The sequence below is a fragment of the Pantherophis guttatus genome, chromosome 8, assembly GCF_059756535.1.
Source record: "Pantherophis guttatus breed Tessera chromosome 8, ASM5975653v1, whole genome shotgun sequence".
Taxonomy (NCBI): Eukaryota; Metazoa; Chordata; class Lepidosauria; order Squamata; family Colubridae; genus Pantherophis; species Pantherophis guttatus.
The window spans coordinates 30,377,382-30,401,023 of NC_142070.1; the positions used below are offsets into that span (position 1 = coordinate 30,377,382).

At 34.2% G+C, this 23,642-nt stretch overlaps 1 protein-coding gene across 1 annotated transcript in view; it reads right to left on the reverse strand.

The window, feature by feature from the left end:
- The window catches only part of HHIP (hedgehog interacting protein), an 81,787-nt gene that overhangs the window by 2,038 nt on the left and 56,107 nt on the right, over positions 1 to 23,642 (reverse strand). Inside the window, exons 5-12 of the mRNA XM_034442743.3 lie at positions 20,204 to 20,355; positions 18,584 to 18,757; positions 17,364 to 17,507; positions 14,951 to 15,072; positions 13,520 to 13,643; positions 11,167 to 11,297; positions 8,789 to 8,870; positions 655 to 803 (exon numbers count right to left, since the gene is read on the reverse strand). Of these exons, the coding sequence (XP_034298634.2) occupies positions 655 to 803; positions 8,789 to 8,870; positions 11,167 to 11,297; positions 13,520 to 13,643; positions 14,951 to 15,072; positions 17,364 to 17,507; positions 18,584 to 18,757; positions 20,204 to 20,355 (1,078 nt within the window). The remainder of the gene's footprint in view (positions 1 to 654; positions 804 to 8,788; positions 8,871 to 11,166; positions 11,298 to 13,519; positions 13,644 to 14,950; positions 15,073 to 17,363; positions 17,508 to 18,583; positions 18,758 to 20,203; positions 20,356 to 23,642) is intronic.

The window sequence follows — 23,642 nt, forward strand, 5'->3', positions numbered from 1 at the left end:
TCTGTGCAGAAAATGTCTTGATCTGGAAGAAACTTCAATTATGATCATTTATTCATTCTAAAATAAATTTTTAAAATGGCAATTAAATATTTAAACAAGGTGTTTAACTTTGTTTCAATATGGGCTTTAAGTTCTTTACAGAGGATTAGTACTCACAGAAACTCTCGTGAGTGAACATTATACATGTCTGTTCAGAGATTGATGAATGTATCCCCATACTTCAACATTTATAATCTGGTGCCTTCCAGATAAAACAAGACTGCAGCTCCCAGGATTTCAGCCAGTATGGAAAGTGCAAGGCACAAAATTTTGGAATTTAGGCTACAGACTTATAGGTACTCATGGGGAGTCAGCCCTGTTGAGTCGAATGGAACATTTCTGAGTAGACATTTTGGATTTAAAACTGGGTTGAATTATCTAAGAATCTCATTTTTGAACATCTTGTTAGGGTGAAATCTTGAGCACAATATTTGCCTTGTGGTCGCACTACATCTATGAATGTTACTAAATGAATTCTGAATTCATAAATCAGGTTTTCTAGTCTCTTCCTCTAGACATTTTCTTACTATTCATTATAAATATTTAAAAAAAAAGAATGTCAGAAATTGTTATTAGCTTGCTATGTTCAGCAATTACTATGAATAGAATACCCACCGGTTCGGCAAAATTCACCTTCCCAGCCTTGATTACAACAACATTTTCCAGTTGGAGTACAATGCCCATTTTGGCAATGCCTTGAGCATTCAGATGTCAATATCTGGGCAGGAAATGCTGTTCTTTTACATTCTTCTGGAACTAAAGGTCTATAGAAAAAAATACAGGCAATGAACCTATTAAATGTCAGGATCAAAGATAAACAATTTATATATACAGTATCTTCATTTTTGCAGTCTTCATTTTTATTCTCCAAAACTAAAGCTGTTTAAAATGGACCATGAAACAGCATTTTTGGAAAACGCCAGAAATGGATATTTTAATTTTCATTATGATAATCCAGTGTGCTATTTAACAAACATTGCTACTATAGCCAGCCAAAATATTTTTTAAAATGCTAAAAAACTTATTTTGTCAACAAAGACTGTTCAAAATTAGGAGTCCTCTAAATATTAGTTAAGCCAATGTGGCACCTTTTAAACTGTATGTAAAACAGCAATAATTATTATAAAAATGGTACACATATATATTCCAAATTCATATTGACAATCACATACAGGAAGTTCACAAAAGAACACTTATGTGATTGTATTCACATGGCACACTTTACTCATGCATGCTTTTAATTGTGCTTTAATTCATTCTCAGTCCTCAATGTTCACTTGATACACTGAACCATAAACTATCAAAAATTTGATTAGCTCATAAGTGAGCATCTGTCTTAGTCTTCATGAATGCCTTTCAAATGTGCTTCTCAATGGTATAATCTAGATTTGGAATGTTAGGTAACTCTATGTAGCCAGAGTTAAAAAGAAACTTTTATAGTTGAATATTATAGATACATAGTTGAATATTATAGATACAAAATAGCAATAGCACTTAAGACTTATATACCACTTCACGGTGCTTTACTGCCCTCTCTAAACAGTTTACAGAGTCAGCATATTGCCCCCAACAATCTGGGTCCTCATTGTACCAACCTCGGAAGGATGGAAGGCTGAGTCAACACTGAGCCAAAAATATTGGAGACCACATAATTATTGCATGAAGAGTTAGCTAAAACACTTTATGGGCATTTATTATGCTAGAACAGGGCTGTCAAACTCACAGCCTGCGGGCCAGATGTGTCATATGCTGGCCACACCCACATCCAGTTTAGCGAAGGGGGGAGAAGTCCTGATACATCACGTGATGCCGCCGTGATGCCACGGGTTTGACACCCCTGTGCTAGAACTACAAATTCCTGGATCTCTGGCAACAGATATATGTAATGCCAGCATATTTGAAGGGCATTTATTAGAACAAGACTGCTTTATATCCAATTTCATCTGTCCCTTATCAGAAGCAACTTCATTAAAATGATCATGATCCTAGTTATCCTGGTGGCGAGAAGAAAAATTTTCCATCTTCAAATTATAACAATGGGAATATGTTATGGTAGAGAATCACCAGCGGAACATAAAAAAAACATCTACTTTTCTCAGAATAAATACAGCCCTCTTTCAGGTATTTTTCAGTACATTTGCTTTCTTACTGGGAAGTTTGCCAAGTGCTCATTACTTGATTTACTGCAAGGGAATGAAGTGGGAAGTAAGGAAAAGAACCTTTCCAGCTTTTGGATTTTTTTTTTAAAGCTTAGCAGCATATCAAATTTATTCTTATATGGTATACTTGTTCATGACCTCTAGTCTTTAAGCAATTCTGTCATATTTGAAAACTAGCTATACAGATGAAGTCTGTATCAGTGTTAATAGCTGTGAGGTCAATGCAACTGCTAAACAGTTTGTATTACTGTCAGGGTGGTCATAAAAACAACACCTGCTGGATGAGGCCTTGGCAGCTGGGTCAACAGGCACTGTGGGAATTTATCAATTTAGGGGGCCACTTGCATTGCACTTTGACGGATGAATCAGGAAAGAACTGGCTGAGCTAAAGACTGAGCTAAAGTTGCTCAATTATGTATTACTTACTTTATGACAGCAGACACAGGATTTCCTTGCACACATCAGAAAATAGGAAGATATAAACAGATAGGTATTTTTGCCTTATAAAGGGAAGGCCACAGAGCAGTCTATGCAAGAAGAATGGGACATGCAGGGGAGGAGGGATGGAAATGGACTGCTGCTCTGAAGCTGATTTTGAGGTTACATATTCCAGGAGATTTATTGTGAAAAAATTTCAGTGCAAATAATTAGGCAAGCATGCCAATCAATTATCATTTCATTAAAGCTAAAGTATACTGAAGAATTGCAGCTGACTTCAAGGTTTATTTATATTTTTGTTGAAGGGAATCACCTAATCCACCTGGACGGGTTTATTTTTTAAATTGCTCTTTGTGAATAGCTTTTGCATTAATTTATGAATATATGATTCTCTAATAAGTAAAATAAAAGATTAACATATATTTTAATATATCTTAATATTTTATCTTATTTATTAACAAACTATATGTTCATAGATTTGAACTGGGCTACAGGCAGTGGTGGGATTCAGCCAGTTCGCACCACTTCGGGAGAACCGGTTGTTAACTTTCTGAGCAGTTTGGCAAACTGGTTGTTGGAAGAAATCATTAGGGCAGAGAACCGGTTGTTTAATTACTTGAATCCCACCACTGGCTACAGGTCAAGTCAAATCCTTTGATAGCTGTAATAATCAAGTTTAAAGTGTCCATGAGAGATGGCTGTCTCGTCTTTACTTGAACAAATTCAAGAAACCACTCTTGGGTTATTGTTTTTATTGTCATATTAATTTTATTGCTAGGATTTTTTTTCTAATATTAAATCAGAATCTGTATAACTATAACTTAAATGAATTTTGTGTCTTGCACTCTTAAATGATGGTGGACAACTCTTGACCTTCTTTGTGACATCCTTTCAAGTTTTGGAAAAAAGGTTTCCTAATCTACCCCATCTTCTGTTTAGCCTGCTCAAAACTTTCTTTTAATAGAACCAAACTTGTTCTGAACAATCAGTTCCAGTTTATATGTATCCTTCATAAAATAGAGTGGCCAGATCTGGGCACAATAGTTGAAATGGAATCTGACTAATGCAAAATAAAGTGGAACAATTACATCCAATGATTTGGAAATCATATTCCCTTAGTGTAGTTTAAAATTGTGTTTGATTTCCCCCCACCTGTATCACACTGGTGACTTCAGTTTGCAGTCAACCTAAGTTCCAAGTCTCTTTATGGTTTGCTCTGGAATTCTAACCACTCTAAGAGTTATTGGTCTGAGGTTATAAAGATAGGGGCATTTTTTGTCCTCTAATCATTTAACATTTAATTTGTTCTCCAGCATTTCCTAGCCATAATATTTAAACGTTCTGCCAGCCCATTAGCCACTTCTGTTTACTAGAAAAAATTCATTTGGCCTTAGAGATTTAAACTTTACTTTCTATTCCAAAACCGTATTTCTATCAATCTTCAACTTCAGTTCTGCTCTTTCATCCTTCCCATGACAGTTTCCTGAAGCAATGCATGCTTTCTTGCCTTCTTTAACAAAGAAGTTGGATTGTTCTCTTTCCTTTGTTACCTTTACTGTTTTGCCTTCTTCACTGAATATAATATCTTGTCTTTTTCTTTGAACATCTCTTAAGAAGGTTTATTAACATCAGATCATTCTGAGCTTTTGCTTTCTGACACCAACTCTAGAGTTTTAAATTACTGTTTATGTTTTTCCTTTGAGACTTGGCAATTTTTCCATTCCGTGCATATTTCCTTTTTTGTTTTCAGATCTTTACTAAGATTTAAACAGCTATATTGGCGCCTTCTGTTGCTTTCTTGCTTTTTTTCCTCATTGGAATTATTTACATGAACTGAGAAATTTCTCCCACTAACTTTCTCTGCTATAGAATCTTACTTACCCTTGCTATGAATATATTAAGATTCACTTTTTCAAAAATCAAAGATACATGTTCTGTTTTAGTTTAATTTAAAAACAATAACTTCAGCATTACATGGTCATTTCAGCCAATATTTCTGCTAGTCTCAATGAGACCTTTCACGTTAATAATCAGTATTAAGTCAAGGATAACTGATATTCTTCTGCCTTTCTTTAACCTTCTCTTGGCGAGACAAGCCAGGTGTTTGTTGGTAAATTTAAACAAATCTGAATAATTATATTTATTAGGACAACCTAAAAAAAACACCCTCCAAAAAAAAGGAACTTTTAAATAATTTTGAAGGATTATAACATCCAGTTTGTGCTATCCCTGAAGAAATATTACTAAATGAAATGGACAAAATATAGTTAATACCTAACCAAATATTATTTAAAAAATTTAAGCAGGAAACGTGCCTTCTTAAGAGGAAAGGAATGAAAGAGCAAATAAAGCTTTAAATAAAAGTAGGGAGAGAGGAGGGAAAAGTAAAGGCAGGGTGTGGAATGTGTGGTGTTTATGTTTTTTGGAATGCTGGAAATTATAGCAATTGGAAAGCGGTAGGTTCCCTACATCTTAGTTAGAGTTGGCAGCTTTCTTAAAATACTTCAAAAATCCGTCTACACATAAAAATAAAGCTAATATATCCTTATACCAGTGGCCTTCTTAATTTAAGAAACATCTTTTTATTTTAGGTAGCCTAACAATATTAATTTGCCTGCTATCTATAGACTACAGTACATGCAGGTATGAACACTAAATAAGGGAAAATCTCTGCTATTACCAGGTACCTGAAATGTATGTTATTCTACTGCTTTAAAGGTGTGGGCCATGCTTTTCAGATGGGCATGCTGGCTAAGAATTTGGGGAGTTATACTTTAAAATATTTGGAAAATTCCAGTTGGGAAAGGCTGCTTTGGGATAACAAATGATTATTTTACAGGGCACCATTCATTCCTCAAATTAACTGGGAAAGCCTGGAACTCTCAAATGCTTCTTCAAGTTTAGCATATATATATACTTGCAGATAAGCTCACAATTTTAGGTGCCAAAATATACTCCCCAAATTGGGTTTGACTTGTCCACAGGTAGTCTTCTACCTGAATATACTATACTGCTCAAAAAAATAAAGGGAACACAAGCAGAAGACATCCGAGATGGGAATGAATGAAATAGTCTTATTAAATATTTTGTTCTTTACATACAGTAGTTTATACACTGCTCAAACAACTAAAGGGAACACAAAACTACTGTATGTAACGAACAAAGTATTTAATAAGGCTATTTCATTCATTCAGATCTCGGATGTCTTCTGCTTGTGTTCCCTTTATTTTTTTGAGCAGTATATATATTTAAAATTTAAATTTTAACATTTAAAATCAAATTTTTGATAATAATTTTTTAAAAACTGATCTAATGAATATTCCTTTGGAAACCATTTAAAAAAATCAATCCTGTTTTCATTCATCTAGAAAAATATTACCACCAGTAATTAAACCATCATTGATTTTATCAATGAATGCCATCACTATTATTAATTATCTTCCCCCAAAATCATTATATTCCTCCAACACCTTATTATACCAAATTCCCTAGGATAATTCAATGCTATCCTAGAAAAAATTATTAGCTAATCAGAATGTTTATTGTACTGGTTCGAGAAATCAATACTTGGTATATTTCTATGATATTGGAAAATGTTTTAATTCAGTGTAATAATTCCTTTTCATACCACATTTTAATGTTTGGTATACAGAAAGGTTTGGTTTTACATGCATTAGTCTTGAAATCCTACCACCACCATCAGACAAGAAAAGTTCCATCATTCAAGTTTTTATTCTCAACAATTGCCATGAGATTCTGCTGCAAACATGCAATTCATGCAAACTGTCAAGAAAATCCAGGAATATATTTCCATAGATTCAGAAGCTTGCATTTTCATGAGAAAATAGAACTTGGGATGTGTGGAGGAAAAAGGGGGCTGCTCTAACTATATTATTATTATTATTATTATTATTATTATTATTATTATTATTATTATTATTATTATTATTATTTTGAGACTAATCACTTGAAAGTTGCATTGAGAATATTAATAAAGCTTTAAGTCAGAGGTGAAATTCAAAATTTTTCCCTACCGATTCTGTGGGCGTGGCTTGGTGGGCATGGCAGGGGAAGGATACTGCAAAATCTCCATTCCCACCCCACTCCAGGGGAAGGATACTGCAAAATCTCCATTCCCATCCCACTCTGGGGCCAGCCAGAGGTAGTATTTGCTGGTTCTCCAAACTATTCAAAATTTCCACTACCAATTCTCCAGAATCTGTCAGAACCTGCTGAATTTCATCCCTGCTTTAAGTGTTATTTTATGCTCATGTAAACATATCAAAAATGGTAACCCTATAAAACGTCCTTTTCTCATCAGTTTCATTTCATATGTATTTCAAAGTATTTGCTGTCCTTATGTTACTGCATTGTCCGCTACTGGTCTTATTCCAGACAGATAGGCCACACATTAAACAGCGAACAGAGAGTTTTGCTTTGAGAGGTCTGGCCTTCAAGATATGCCAATTTCAAGCCACTTTAAATGGTGGGGTAACAAGAGCACAAATCCAAGGTCAAACAAACAGCCTCTTTGTAATCAGAAACTAAAAGTGGATTAAAGGTGTAAAATTCACCTAAATCCACACACCAACAGACTAAACAATCTCAGTGAAATGGAGTAGTATTTGTTTTATAAAAATACTTTCACTAGAAATCTTTAATAAACAAAACAAATAGAAGAGCATGATTGGCAGTAACATCTGCTTCTTAATTAATAACATGTTGTTTCAATGACAGATCCATGACAAATCATTAGAACTTTTTCTGTGGCATGCAATGTTATTTAATTTATAGTTTAAAAGCTTTTTATTTCTCCTCTACCACAAGCAAATGCTCCAGGATCACCTTCCTTATATCTCTGTCAATTCTTGCAGATCTTACAATATATATTTCTATAAATTTATTTTCAATCTTTCGTACTAGATTCTGTCCAATTTTCTTAAAAAGAGAAACTTTTCATGAATACTTTCATGAAAAACTTAAACACATATTTAAAACATTTATATGTAGAAGCATCTATTTTTTTTTACTTTTAAAAGCATTTTTTCTACAACCTCTTCTGATGAAAAAATGCTTTTAAAAGTAAAAAAACCTCTGATGATCGTGTGGCTCAGCTGGGATCATCAGAGGCTTTTCAAAGCATTTTTTTCTGCATTTTTTTCTGCATTATTTTCTTGGCCGAAGAGGTAGTTTAAAAAATGCTTTGAAAAGTCTCTGACGATCCCAGCTGAGTTCCCTGATCGGCAGAGAGGCATTTTTTAAAAAGCCTCTCTGAGGATCCCAGCTGAGAAAAAATGCTTTGAAAAGTTTAAAAAAAAAAAAAAGTTGGCCACACCCACCTAGTCACATTACCCCCCCCCACAAGCCACGCCCACAGATCCGGTAGTAACAGATTTTACATTTCACCCTTGGCTGGAAGGTACCTTGGAGGTTTTCTAGTCCAACCCTATTCTATTTCAGACAGGTAGCTGCCCAGCTTTTTCTTAAAACCTCCAGTGATGAAGTACCTACAACCTCTGAAGGCAAGCGGTTCCAGTGGTTAATTGTCCTCACAGTTACTTCCAGCAATTACTGCTCCGGCCTGTAGCCAGTCAAAGTGTATTTTCATTAATCAATTAGCCTGGGCAGCCCTCCTAAGGGCCCTGGAACTGGGCCACTCCTTAGTAGTGCTAACCTGCTCAGAGAAACACAGAAGGAATATCTCTGCCATGTAAGACAAACTGGTGCCAGGGTTCACCCTGTCTATCTGATCATGGGAACCATTAGGAGCTCCTTTTTTCCATTAATTTTTTTTAAAAAAATCACCTGCTCTATATGCAAAATTTCATATTGCAACCTGCTGATGTAGAACAAAAATCCCACTTTTTAATTTATTTTTATCCCATCTTTATCATTTTATAAATATCTCAAGGTGCCAAATATACCCAATGCTTGCTCCTGCCTCCTAATTTTCTCACAACAACTCTATGAGATGGGTTGGGCTGAAAGAGAGTAACTAGCCCAAGGTCACCCAGTTGGCTTTCATGCCTTGTGCGGGACTAGAACTCACAGTCTCCTGGTTTCTAGCCTGATGCCTTAACCACTGTAACAAACTGGCTCTCAGTTTTATTATTTATTTGTTAGATTTATGTCTTATCATATTCAGTTCTTACCTTTTGGGATCAATGATTTTATAGAGTTTTCCATTATGTGATTGTGTCATGCTTTTACTGCTTGCTAAGATGTAAATCTCACCTGTCAATAAAGCACAATAAATAAATAAATATTGGCCTTCACTAAAAATATCAAGCAACATATGCATTATGATGAAAAGTACAATGTTATGGATATTATTATGTAGAAGGAATTAAATAAATTGACCATTGCATCAATGTATATCCTCATTTTTAAAACTGCAAATAGACGCTGAGATAAAATAACTTGATGAAGTAAGAGTAGAAAATGTGTCTGGGGCAGAGGGATCTGTAGGGAAAAAGGGCTGAAGATAACAAAAATGTTGAAGTAAGCATTTTATAGTGCTGCAAACTGAGGCACTTAGACTTATGTGGAGAAGTGCTGTCGTGAAACTCATTTAGTCATTTTGACAAAATAGTTGGATTCTGCAGTTCTTTAGTCAAATTTGTTCTTGAGTTTCTGAAATATTGTGGTGCATGCTGTTGCTTGCATTTTTCCTAAAATATTTGGTAACCTGAATTATGAAGTATGCTTCATATTTCTTTACCATTTTTTCCACAGATTATTTAATAATTTAAACAAGGAATTTAGTGGTTGGAGAACCAAATTTATTCATAGGATTTTTTTTAGAAATAAAAAAAAATGTTCAGCAGATATTCTGTAACATACTGTACTCTATTAGTATATTGCTGCCTTTTAGAAATACAATAATCACAGTTTCTTTAAAAGATTTATGTAGGTATTCAAGAAGAGTGAGAGAAGACCATCATAACATTCTTTGTATTTATGCCATTTACAAAACCCTAAATCCAGATTAATAAAATGTAATTGCTGTGATTACATATTTGGGTTTAGTACAATGGTCTGTTTTATACTATATGTTAGTTCTCAAAACATTTTAGTCTAGAATCCCAGTTTTCAAGTACTTTTCAATCTGATGGTAGATCAAATTTTTAGTGGATTCTGTACTGAATAGATCTGATAAAATGGTTTTATCTGGATTCCTGCACTGAACAGGGAGTTATAATTAGTGGAATAGTTTTTATATGTTTCTTATCTAAAGGTAAAAGTAAAGGAAACCCTTTTCAGTCGTGTCTGACTCTAGGGCACGGTGCTCATCTCTGTATCTTCGCTGAGGGAGCCAACATTGTCCGAAGACATTTCCATGGCCATGTGGCTAGCATGACTGTACGCCGAAGTACATGAAACAGTTACCTTCCTACCAATGATACCTATTTATCCACTTGCATTTGCATGCTTTCGAACTGCTAGGTGGGCAGGCACTGGGGCAAGTAACGGGAGCTCATCCCTTCGCATGGTGCTTGGGTCTTTTTTTTTCCCAAAGTTTTTTTTTATTTTTCAAACAAAAAATAACATAAAAGCATCATCCTTTCAAACAATTACAGACAGTGTTTCGATCGGTTAAAATCTTTTCGTGCTCACATACTCTTCAAGATATCAATATATGACACATGTTTCTTTTCCACTAAGAAAAAAACAAAAATTTTTTCACATGGCGCTTGGGTCTTAAACCTGGGCTGTCAGCTTTCCAGCAGACAAGCTCAGTGTGTGTACCTGCTGAGCCATTGCGTCCTGCTTCTCATCCAGACTATTCCAAATTATTGTTTATAATATTCCCTTTAAATATTGCTTGTAGATAATACAACATATGCCTATTGGGACTTTTAGGAATATGCTTCCTTCACACTTCTATAGCTCCATTGCCTATACAATTTAGCTATTTTTGAGCACAGTTCAAAATATTTATCTATAGTAGTTTTTTCAAACTTGATGTTCTCCAGATATTTTGGCCTTAACATCCATAACTCTTGCTGGTGATATGTTTGTAATCTTAACATACCTGGAAAGTATACTACATACTGGATAATCAAAGGGAATTCAGTCCTCACATTTTAGAAGCTCTGAGGTAAAACATTGGTGAATTAAAAATAGAGTTACCCTATTCTCTGAAGTAGGACAATTAGAAGAGAAAGGATATTCTTCATATATAGCCCTGTTAATGGGCAAATCTATACAAATGTTAATTTTCTGTTGCCAGATGACCTTATTATTTGCAAAATTAGAGTTTTTATAATTGGCTACATCAGCCTCCTACCATTTTATTATATTGTTATTTTTCTGTTTTAATAATATGAATGATTTGGCTCTTCTTTACTGGATTTGTCCAAGTGGAGGCTGGTTATTAATGTGTACCTCACACAATGAACTAAATGGCTCTTCCTGGAATTATGTTTCAGTTTATTTTATAAAAATGTATTAAATAATCATAAGATAGTTCTTGCCTAAACTCCAATTAATATATTATAAAACAATAATAAATTGCTTTTTGTCTTACCCAATTCATCTTCACCAAATCCTAAAATGTGTCCAGCAAAGAAACCCTGACATGAACCACTGTTGCCCAGGCATAATGGTTTTTCTTGCCACTGTCTTGTAATAGGACTCTGTTGTAGTGTTAAAAAATTCCTAAAAACAGATAAAAGGAGAAGGGTTACACAATGCTTCCATTAACTTTACTGAGGTCAATGCAGAAACTAAATATTAAATAATATCTAAATTGGAGTCCATATTTCTCTGAATTCTTTGGCATTATAGATTGGGTTTGCTAGCAGTTGTAATCCCTTCACTTCTTGAAGGCCCCACATTTGAGAAGGTTGCATTTAAAGTCTGAGCTATAAAGCTTAGGATTCAATGTTCATTTTGGTAGATACTTAAAAGTTATTTTGAAGTTTCTACTCCAGTTACAACTGATAAGCCTATAATAGATTGATGTCATATAACGAGAGTTGCTCAAAGATTTGTTCTTAAGGCATGATAACAGCACAATTGCATATATGTTTCTTTTAAAGCAAGTCCCATTATGTCAACAGACTAACATAAGCATGAATATTCTATAGGAGATTCCATACGAGATTTAGAAATTCTCAACTAATCCTGATAAAAGTTAGGCAGGATAGATATGGTTAGTATTTGGTTCAGAGACAACAAGGAAATCCCAGGTATGTAGGGTAGAAAAACAAAGAATTAATAGAAAAGAAAAATTGCTGAGAAAATTGTGGGTGTGTCCATGTAATCACTTGATTCAAGAGAATCTGTATCTTTTAAGCATAAATAGGATGACAGTGTGTGTTGAAGCAATGCTTATAATTTTAACATGGACATTTAATGTCATTTAGAATACTATTGAAATGTTTGCACAATACATAAAAGTATTACTGAGAACTCATTATTTGTTTGCCTTAAGGGTATGTCATACTCTAGACCTATATTCAACTGTGCAAATCTATACTGCACAGTCAATGCTCGTATATATGCCCTAGTACTGTGGTGGCGAACCTATGGCAAGCGTGCCAGAGGTGGCACGCAGAACCTCTCTGTGGGCATGTGCGCCGTTGCCCCAGCTCAGTCAGCTGGTCGTTGGGTTTCCAAGGAGCACATATGTGCTGGCTAGGTGGTCGTCGGGTTTCTGGTACTCTGGCGTGCGTATGCGTGCATATGCATGCGTGCCTTCCAGTTTGGGCACTCCATGCCTAAAAGTTCGCCATCACTTCCCTAGTAGAATATAAATGTGAATGTTGTGGTGAAATAGGGAGAATATATCTTCTCCATAAAGGGATCCCAAAAGCTGTCAATTTCTGTCATTTTTGGGGAAAATTAAAACATTCCTGGTAGCGTGAATGAGGATGGTTGCTTATCTACTTTTCTCCTTTCTTTCCATGTTTCATTCCCTCATGTGGCCAGAAAAAATTAAATAAATTTTGAGAGGAAATTTCTAGAACAGCACTATTTTTTCACTCTAAGTTTGATTTAGAGTGACAGCACCAACAAGAAACTAATCTTATACTGCTGATTGAAGTCAAAGTAAATATCTTGAGCATTGGGACTAAAACTAACTAACTAAACCCATAGTTTACTGGGTGATGGTATTTTCATGATATCCTTACCTAGACCACACAATCTAGGTATTATGATTTCAGTTCTGTTAGAGTCCTATCACAATACATTAGTACAATACATTGTTATATGCTCCAAATACTTAGCCTCTACTGGTATAGAAACATCTGCATTGTGTAGAAACTGAACTTTCAGGAACACCTTCAAATGCAATTTCATGTAGAGCTCATTATAATGGCTCTGTCTAAATGCAAAGCAATGTTGTAGTTTTTCCGAGAGAACTGGCAGTTATTTTTATTGGTAAAAAACACAATAATTCTGCTCTCTGCATTGGAAGAACTCAGACCCGAATTAACCAGAAGTTCCAAAATTGATCTTCAAGATCAAAGATGAAGATTTACCAGTCCATGATTACCAGTAATTATAGCTATTTATCTTCTTAATCCCCAACTGCCATCAGATACATGTTCAGTTTTTCTACTATTTTGTTGTGACTAATAGTAAAGTAAGGTAAAGCTATATGTCATCCATATATCAATAACATTTTAGATCAAATTTAGTTGAGTTTTCATGGTTTCAAATAAAGGCTGAACATGGGAGAGAAAATGAAATTCTAAAGCAATGGGGTAAAAGTCCTTCCATTAAGGGCTGGAACCATTATAACATTTTAAAATTAGATTTCTGAAATCCATCCTACAATACATATTACTAGCAAACTATCATATATAATGCACTTTCATTTTTAAATTAGAAATAATATATCACTTTTTCTATGAGAATTGTAAGTAATTTACCCATTGCGGTCTGCAAATATGTAACTTCCATGAAGTCTTTCAGATTGGCAGCCTCTGTATATAAATCCACCAACCAGTGGTCCAGAACTGAATGGCTTAAATTCTAAAAGTGAAGGTTCGCTTTCTGGAAAAGAACTACCATAGTGTTAGATTAAATTAAAGTTTATAAAAGCATGTGTTAAGAATTGGGAAATATGACATTTAAAATAAATTATTTCAGAATTAGGTTTATATTGAACAATTAGGTTTATATTGAACTTATTCACAATTAAGTTTCTCAATATTTAACATGACTTAATACCCAAATAATATTCAAGGAACTTCAAATACAGCTGCTAAAAATAGCTACCATCTATGACCATTATTTCTTGGCCTTCACTGTAACATGAACTTCTTTTTAAAAACAAAATAAGGTTGATATTTTACATCTCATAAAATAAAAGTACCATAGGGGGGGAAAAAGTGTTTTTTGGTATCAAAGGGAACCATCTATAAATTTTCCCTATGTTAGAACATGCTAATTCCACTCACATCTTTTTTAAAGATATGAGAATACTCTTGCTGTATCTCCAAATATAATACGAAAAACTGGAATATACTTGTGCTTCCAGAAGTAAATAAATAGACAAGAATAGTACTACTGCCTATAGTTTTAACTGGGGGAAAAAAGAAACAACAGTGGGTACTAAATTTTGATATTGAAAGATTAATGGCAAATAATCATTTATCTAACATAGTCCTTTTATCACTTAGGAAAGCTATAGCCAGTGCTGATTTTCATCACTGTTCTGAAAGCTTACCCCATTGATCTGGATACACACACATACACACATAAGGATTATATAGAAGGAAGAGAAAGAATTAAAAAGTTGATTCTGGGATTTCATTTAAAATAGATATGTTGTTGTTTCTGCTATCCCTTAATGACTTTTGCTGATTAGAATAACAAGAATTTAAGACTTGTTTATAAATAAAGAGATGAGATATGGGATGAAGAGATACTTTGTTGTTTTTTTAATAGAAAGTCAATTATTAGAAAAAATTACATTTGGTGTGATCCAGGGGCAAGTTACTTTATTTTTTTCCTCTTTTTTCTTTTCTCTGCCACACTTACATTTTTTTCTTCCTTCACATTATTTTTTATTTAGTGTTTTATATGGCAATTATTTATATCCTATGTTTATTATTTTATAAATAAATTTTACAAACTTTACACTTTTCTTTTTGTTATTTTTTTGTAGTTTCTATTAGTTTTTATTTGTATAAATTAATGCCTAATACAATTATAATATAGAAAAATATCCATCATAAGGGAAAAAAGATGCCAACTGTATTCCTAACATCTGGGCACTATACTATTGCTATATTAAATTTTCTATCCATTCTATGAAGGGAATATGAATATTAAATGTTCCAGGATCCAGAACTTACCATAATCTTTTCCTTTTATTATCTGAAGGATCCTTACTGATGATCTGTTCTTCTCATTCGAGTCTGAACAAAGTATCGTTAAATTAATATTTACATCTGTTGGATGGCGATCCACTGCACACCTGTTCAAGGACATTGTTTTGTGATGACATGAACTAATTCATTTGTTTGCTATAGTATATGATTTCTATTTCTATATCACCATTTTATTTCTAATCACTGATGTTAAAGTGTCCATTCTTAAATGGAGCATTAAATAACAAACATAATCAAACTGAGAAATAGGATAATTCAGATTAGAAAATATAAATTCTTAGGCAACTCACTCAGAAAAGAGCAAATATGTTTGAATGCCAGGCTTCCAGGAATACAAAAAGTAAAAGAATTACTAGAACACAAAGAAACTTACATCCCAGTGAATACCAACCCAATACAAAAATTAGACAACCAGATCAAGGGAAGTTTCAGTGAAGAAAGATGAAATCACCAAAGAAGACCAATAGTGGATGAAATGTAGTGAAACCAGTCTATCATGGTTCTGTGGATGCCTCAAAACACACAAGCCAGACATATATCTCTGTCCAACTGCATCATTACCAAGGATCCCAACCTACAACAACTCTAAAGAATTGACAAAAAAGCTTGAACACTTCACAGCAGGAAGCAAATACTCTATCAACTCACCACTAGTTATCACAAGATGTGATAACAGATGAAGATGAAATCATGGCCTCATTTGAAATCACAAAACTTTTCGTATCCTTAGACCCAGAATTATCCAAAGAATCCATGACAGCACATCCAATCAAACAAATACACCAAGATTGAAATAGCCACAGTCATGGATCTTATCAACCTTTGCATAACTACATACTTTCAGTTTGATGAACAAATATATCAATAAATCAAAGAAACACCCATGGGATCACCACTTTCAGGACTCATAGCAAAGACTGTAATGGAACTCTTGGAATTGATAGCACTTCCGTACATATAATCCAAAGTATGAACACTGTACATAGATGAAACCTTTGTTATAGTAACAAGAGAACACATACCAAACTATCAACAACATCTTCAAATGAATAAAATTCACTGGGAAGAAGAAAACAACTACATGCTCCCCTTCCTGGGTATTCTCCTGAGCAGGGGCAGTGATGGCAAATTAGAAACACAAGTGTATCATAAAACCACTCACACTTCACACCTTGGTTGTTGCTCTGGTGCTCAATTACCAAAGCAACAACAAAATCTCCCACAAGGGAAGCTATGTAAGAACATTATTTATATAAGCACAAAACTCACTGTAGTAACTCTGAACATCAGAAAAAGGAAACAGATCATAATATATAATATCTTCCAATAAGATGGATAGCCATGCCACTTACTCAAAAAATAACCATTCAAACCAATGCAGCACAACCAATACAAGCTGTGAAAAGGATAACATTGCCATAAATCAAAAACATCACAGAAATCACCAACAAACTATTACAGCCACACATGGCATCATCATAGCATACAAACCAACTAAAAATCTCCAAAACATCCTAAGTAAACCAAAAGACCCAGCAGCCCCAAAAGAAAAAACAGAAATCATCTACAACATACAGTGTAAGGACTGCAACAACCACTATGTAGGACAAACAGACAGAAGTCTAGCAGAGTGCATCCATGAACACCAATTAACAGTCAGAAGATATTTCACAATACATGGACAGACTTAACCATATTTTCAACTGTGAAACTGTGAAGCATGCTAGACCAGGCCCAGTCCAAAAACAGTAGATAATTTCTGGAAACCAGGCACTCAGTCAAATCAGACATTAACAGGCACAAAGACATAAACAACATCTACATGCCATTCAAAAGAGACAATCAAAAAGTCAAAAAGGAAACAAAAAGACCAAAGTAACTCCTTACCAGCAATCAACACCGACATGAGCAGAGAATTAACACCAAGATTAACATTCGAACAATAAAAAAGCAAACAATATCCCAATCAAGGAACTGCCAAACAACTACAGTAAACAATAACCCAATCAAGGAATCACCAAGACCACTTACACCAACAGAAACAGGTAAGCCACTAAAATATAAAATGAGAGCAAACTCCATTCCCTATGAGTACTGATGGTGTCACCTAGTTTGCTCGTGAAACACCTGCAAGAAAACAGCCAAGTTCAGAAAGCAGCGAGGACGCCACAAACTGATTGTTCTAATTCTACACATTTATAACTTCTTTTTCTCAGTAGCAAAACAAGATTCCAAATACTTTCATGAAGAGTTACTTTATGCTATATTTATTTAACTTCTTTATTTCCTATATTATTTTTCATATTCCTTTGATTAAGTTTTATAAACTGTGTTGGTATCCTTTTCCATTCTTCAAAAGAAAAAGTATTTTACATACCTGCCTGGATTATGGAGTCCATGGGCAAAAATTTCAGGAGGCTGATTAGTGCTGTTAAAATGTGGGTTAGACTGTGGTATGGAATAAGGCACATGGCAGAAATCAGTGTCTACATCCAAGCGCAGTACTGAACCTGTAAAATCACTGAGAAAGTTGGAGACAAGATAATTTATTTTTAAAAGGCAGCAGCATTTTAACTTCTACTGTCTGTTCTGAACAGTACTTACTTGTTAGAGAATCTTTTAGAAGAAACATGACAAGGGGTGGGGCAAGGGAAGTCAAAGTGATGCAAACAGCATTGTGCCATTTTCTATGTACACTGAGATATTACATGTAGCCCAAAATTGTTGAGGCTTGCATTTTGTCAGAGTAACAAAAGCCAGTGATGTTGTTAAGAATAGAATATTCAAAAATTTAGAATCAAAGTAGAATAACCATATTTTTTTTACTTTTTGATTACATTTCAGTTTTGCTAGTCATTCAAATAATATATAGTTCAATCCACTGTATGTTTCTGGGCTTTGTGTCAAATTTGATCGATGTCAAACATATTTAAAATACTATCTGTATGGATATTACGAGATACATATAAATGTCTATCCACAGACATTAATCTCTTTCTGTATCTTTGCTTTAATCCAACTTGGAAATGACACATAGAATTTAAGGGGTTCGTCAACTTTTTGTCATCAGACCTTCCCTTAGTGTAATCGTAATATGCATACCTCCTCTAAAAATCTTAACATCAAAATGAGCACCAATGAACAATGAATTCAATACAATGAAACTTTAGGAAAAGTGTATGTATTCAGGTTATTCATGCTTCCTCTGGACCCTGTCTTCCCCTCCCCAAAGAGATACCCCTCACAGTTTGGAAAACCTGATTTAAAGCAATGTTTGTTTCTGAAAAATTAAGAAAGTCAATGTGACTGATCTTTAATTTTTACTGGTCATGTTTTTGTTTATTTTAAATCATATTCTCTTCTGAAAATGAGTAATAGATAATAAATAACACAGCTTTAACAATTAAATCATTTATCATGAATTATTTCCAACTATTTGTCATAGGGACAAATTTTAATTCCTCATTCATTCAGTAAAGTGATAAGAAATTATGTAAGTATAGAATGGTAATTACTTATATTTCAAGAGCAGAATTAGGGTGGAAATTTTAAAGATAAAAAGATAAAAAGGTTTTTGTCTACTGGAAATTCTTATACCTCAGACCATCCATCTCCTCCATATCATCTATTGTGATCATTCCATCACCAAGGATTATGTATAAAAACCCATCAGCACCAAAGAACAGCTGTCCTCCAAGATGTTTTCTATGTAGTTCTGCAACTTCTAGGAAAGGTCTTGCAGTCCTCATATCAACTTGGTGTGGATTCTTCCTGCAATAAGTGAGGGAAGAAATGAATTCCAATAATATATTTAACTTTGAAGTAGGTATATCATTTTTGTTTTCATCCTGTAAAATATTTTTAAATAATGACTGACAGCAATATAAAAAGTTGCTTGCCATAAAACAAATGAATACACGGTTTTTGTTGCTTTGCCTTCCTTTTTGCAAGAGTTTGCAGCATGAATGAATTTGAATGTTTAGGAAGTGTAGTAGATGAAGGAGTAGATTCTAACTAACATCGGAGTAATTCAAGTTCACATTTTCAGGCAGCTCATGAAGCCCATATTATGGCACAATACTAGGTTGCCCTCTCAGATGACATGTTGCAGAGTTGTTATGAATGTAAAATAGTGCTGGGGTATGAGACAGGATATACAGCAAGTGCTACCTAAAGTTCTTGGAAGGCAAGTCAGGATCTAAAATACATAGAGTTGTATACAGAGAGGAATTAATTTTAGATTGTCTCTAATGATTGCTTAGAAGGATAAACAACAAAAACACTTTCTAGAAGGAACGTATTTTGGTGGAATATGGTGGATTCCCAAAAGGGAAGGGCTGCATTCCAGAGGACCAAGAAATAGCAAGGTATAGATAGTTTGGTTGGAGAAAGAGGGTCAAGAATAAATAGTTCCTCCCTACAACTTCTCAAAGTATATCTTTAATGATGTAAGTGGTTCCTTTAGTTTGGCAAGATTTATGTCTAGGAATGAGGATCAATACAGGAAACTGCTCTGAAATAACTCTGGGCATCCTTCTTGGTTTTGGGGATCTGACATCTATGAAAGACCATATTATAACAGATAACAACTTGAAGAACATTAGGAACCAATCAATATGGGTATAATCTTAGCGTAAGGAAAACATTCTGAGAATGTGAGAATGAGCAGGGTACCCTGAATAGAACTTCCGAAACCATCATAAGGTCCAAGATTACTTTTACTACATGTTACCTACATGTTATTTATTATCCTGAAAAAGAATGTAATATATTATTTATCCTGTGCACATATGCCTCCCAATTAGTTTGTTGTTTATTTCTCAATATATAAGAAATCACTTAACTCCAAATACAGTGGGATATCGGATTTTTATATTATACACTGAATGATCTAGTAATCAGAATATATAACATACGAATAATAGAATGAATATAGAAGGGAGAAAAGTAAATGTAATTACTTCTAGTCTCAACATTATTTGCCTGAAATATAGTTTGGATTGTATTATAATACACAATATAGTATATATTATATATAGCATAGCAAATCATAGCACTGTATAATATCTATATGTACCTTTCATCAATCAGAGTTTCATCTTTGAAAGTAAAAAATACAAAAGTTGTAGGATTTAAGAGAGCAGACAAGTGACACAAATACTTTAAAGCATTCTACACCCTAGGAAATACTGTAGAGATTGAATATACTATTCATACCTGGACACAGTGTATTCTACTATCCGAAGAATATGGTCATGAGGCCCGATAGCCCATCGTTCTTGGTTGGTGGTATAGGACAGATACAGCTTCCCATTTTTTTTGTAATTGGGATGGAATGCAAGACTTAGGAGCCCTCTTTCATCTCCACCCTGTAGTCAAATGAAAAACACAAAGAATTGTGAAGTTAATTATGTTCCTTATTGTGTTTCAGAACCACCACCCCTCCCCCCCTCCGCCAGTTTCTTTCTTTCTTGTGAGGAGTCTTTGCCAGGCTTCTTTCTTCCTTTTCTATTTATGAGGAAAAGGATTATAAAACAATTCTTCTGGATTGGGTGATGGGGGCAGGGATGCTTCTTGAGAGTTGGAATAAGGCAACTGTTTTGTTATCAGTACACAGGCCTCTTTACCTCCACTTTTATGGAGTGAGTTTTGAGTGTAATCTATGGGAAGCCATGAAGACAAGTTTAAGTGCTTGTGAGCATTCTTTACTGGATTACTTGGTTGCCTGTTGTATGCAGAAGGCAAATCAAAAGGTCTATAATCAGCAGTCACTTCAAGTATCCAAGCTTTAAAATACAGTGCCAACTCCCACTGTCTTGGCAATCTGTTTAGAAAACAGTTAAATTGCTTGTGTAATATCTAAAGCTTTGTTTTACCCTGGAGGCAGCTACATCACTTGTCACAACTATGGTGGTCTGTTCATCAGGGCTAGCAAGCATACTGTAGGTAATAAGCAGACTCCAGTCTCTTTGCATAAAAGCATCACTTTGTATGGGGGCCTATAGAGTACAGCTTTTTATTATTTCAAAAAGAAAGAAAGAAAGAAAGAAAATGCCCAAACATCTTTCTTTCATTATTTATGTATGCCACACAGATTAGTATAGTTACATGTTTAGCATCAGTTTCACATACTGTGACAATACAAATGTCAGCAACAGAATACAGAAAGACAATTCTCCCTAAATAAAAAATAAAAAAGGGAGAAAAGGCAGGAAGGGTTAGATCAGAATTAGGAATTACAATAATCAGAAACTCTCCTCTCCTCCTCTCCTTTGAAACTCTCCTTCAAACAGCGTACAAGTATTCTTGCAGTATTAGAAAATGTACTGATGATATAAATGTGTTCCCATAATGATAGAAAGATTATGGTCCAGTTCCAGTCATATTAATTAAACTACTGCACACCCAGTGGGAGTTAATTCAGTTATAAGTAATTTATGCACTGTGATTTTAATGGGTTTATTCTATGTAACTCTGGATCAAACTTTGGATGTAAAAATTATACATGAGACTAACTAATGTTTTAATACTATGGATATGGAAAGAAAGGAGATTGAGTAAAGTCTCTGTGCTCTCTTTCTTCTTTTCTGCTTTATAACAAGAGAAATAAATCCAGTTTCCTTTTCTCTGTGTCCAATAGAATTCCAGAATTTATTTAATAAAAGATGGAAATATTATATTGGAACACATTATATAATATTGCTGAAGAACCATCCTATAAAGTTAAGCTGCTTAGCTGAAAGGATCAAAATACAGAAGGATACTTAGGCACATGCAGGTCTGTCCACTATTTTCTTCTGTTCTCCCCCTTCCAATTCCCCCTTGTTATGCTATATTAGAGGCCACCATCAGAGACCATTCCCAAATTTCCATTGAATTTTAGGTGAGGCTTGTATGGCAGCATGTAGGTCCATTCTCAGAGTTTCACTGCTCTTTGGATCCTAGCCAGAGTTCACTAGACAGCATTTTCAATAGCCTGATAAGTACTTCTCCAATTAGCAACATGTAGGATGAAAGCTTTGCAAAACCATCAATCCCTTCTTTTAAAATTCATAAACGAAACTATTGCAGAGCAGCTTCGAAGTTACTTGGACATTCTGATGCCAGTTTTCCTCTAAAGAACATAATGGAACAATAACAATCTGAACTCTAATTATTCTTAATTTAATTGTCTTTCACTTGAATAACTTTTCATATGATTTATATACACTTCACTGACTCTTCATTTTTTTTGCCGTAAACTTATGTTCATGTTGCTTCCAGGAAAAGCATCCTGAAAATTTCTGAAAACAGCTGTTGAAATTCAAAGATCTAATTTACATTTAACTGATGTACTCTTTTAACAGAAATGAAATTCTAGCAAGTCCTTTTGTATTATAAGTTTTTGAGTAATGTAGAAAATACTGCTATAATTATTGGCACCTTTTCCAAATTAATGGCATGTGTTGGGATACCATCAACATTTAAAAATTAAATTCCTTTTTTTAAAAACAAGAAGCACTGACTACAGTGCAGTGATAAGCTGAATCTGTTAAAAATAATAAACCCACATTTATGAAAATATACAGTCTGAATGATTTTGAAATCCATTTTGTATTAAAACCTCTACCTTTCTTTAGGGAGAAAGTTGAAAATTAGTATTTGACAGGAAACTATGCCATTCCATATAAATGTGTATTTATATGAAATGGATCATCTTATTATGGATGTACTGTTTGCTTCTATAGAACCATGTTATATGAAAATTTATGAGAACATTAATAACAGGTTTGACATTTGATTCAGAAGAACACTGGACATATTGAGATAATTCTGTATTAGGTTATGAAAAAACTGAAATGAAATTCATGGCTTAATCACTATGTGCTTTACTTAAGAAATATAAAAGTGCAAGAAGCTTTGGCTGGACACTCATCTATGATTCTAAAAACAGTCTTATTCAAATCAGATGTATCTAGAAGCTACCCATTTGTCCTTCCCATTAACCTGACAAGAAAATAATACAGGTAGTCCTCGACTTACAACAGTTCATTTAGTGACCATTCAAAGTTACAACAGCACTGAAAAAAGTGACTTATGACCATTTTTTATACTTGTGTCCGATGTGGCATCCCCATGGTCAGGTGGTCAAAATTCAAATGCTTGGCAACGGACTCATATTTATGACGATTGCACTATCCCACGATTATGTGATCATCTTTTGTAACCTTCTGACGAGCAAAGTCAACAGGGAAGCCAGATTCATTTAACAACCATGTTATTAACAACTGCAGTGATTCACTTAACAACTGTGACAAGAAATGTTGTAAAATGTGGCAAAACTCAAAGAATGTTTGGCCCAAGGGCTAATCAGTAAAGTAAACTCCAATAAATGTCTCAGTTAGCAACAGATATTTTGAGCTCAATTGTGGTTATAAGTCAAGGACTACCTGTACATTTCTATTCTTTTAACACAATGAATTAAAATTCCTCAAATCAATCAACTTATTATCAGGATATGAAAAGTAATAAATTTCGAAGAAATAATGTTTGAGCTTTAAAGTGTTTTCACTTTCAATTTTCCTCCTTTTCTTCTTCCTTTTCCTTGTAATTGTATGGATAATGCACATCTTGGCATTTCAGGGACAAAACACCTAAGATTCTTTTTTAAAAAATT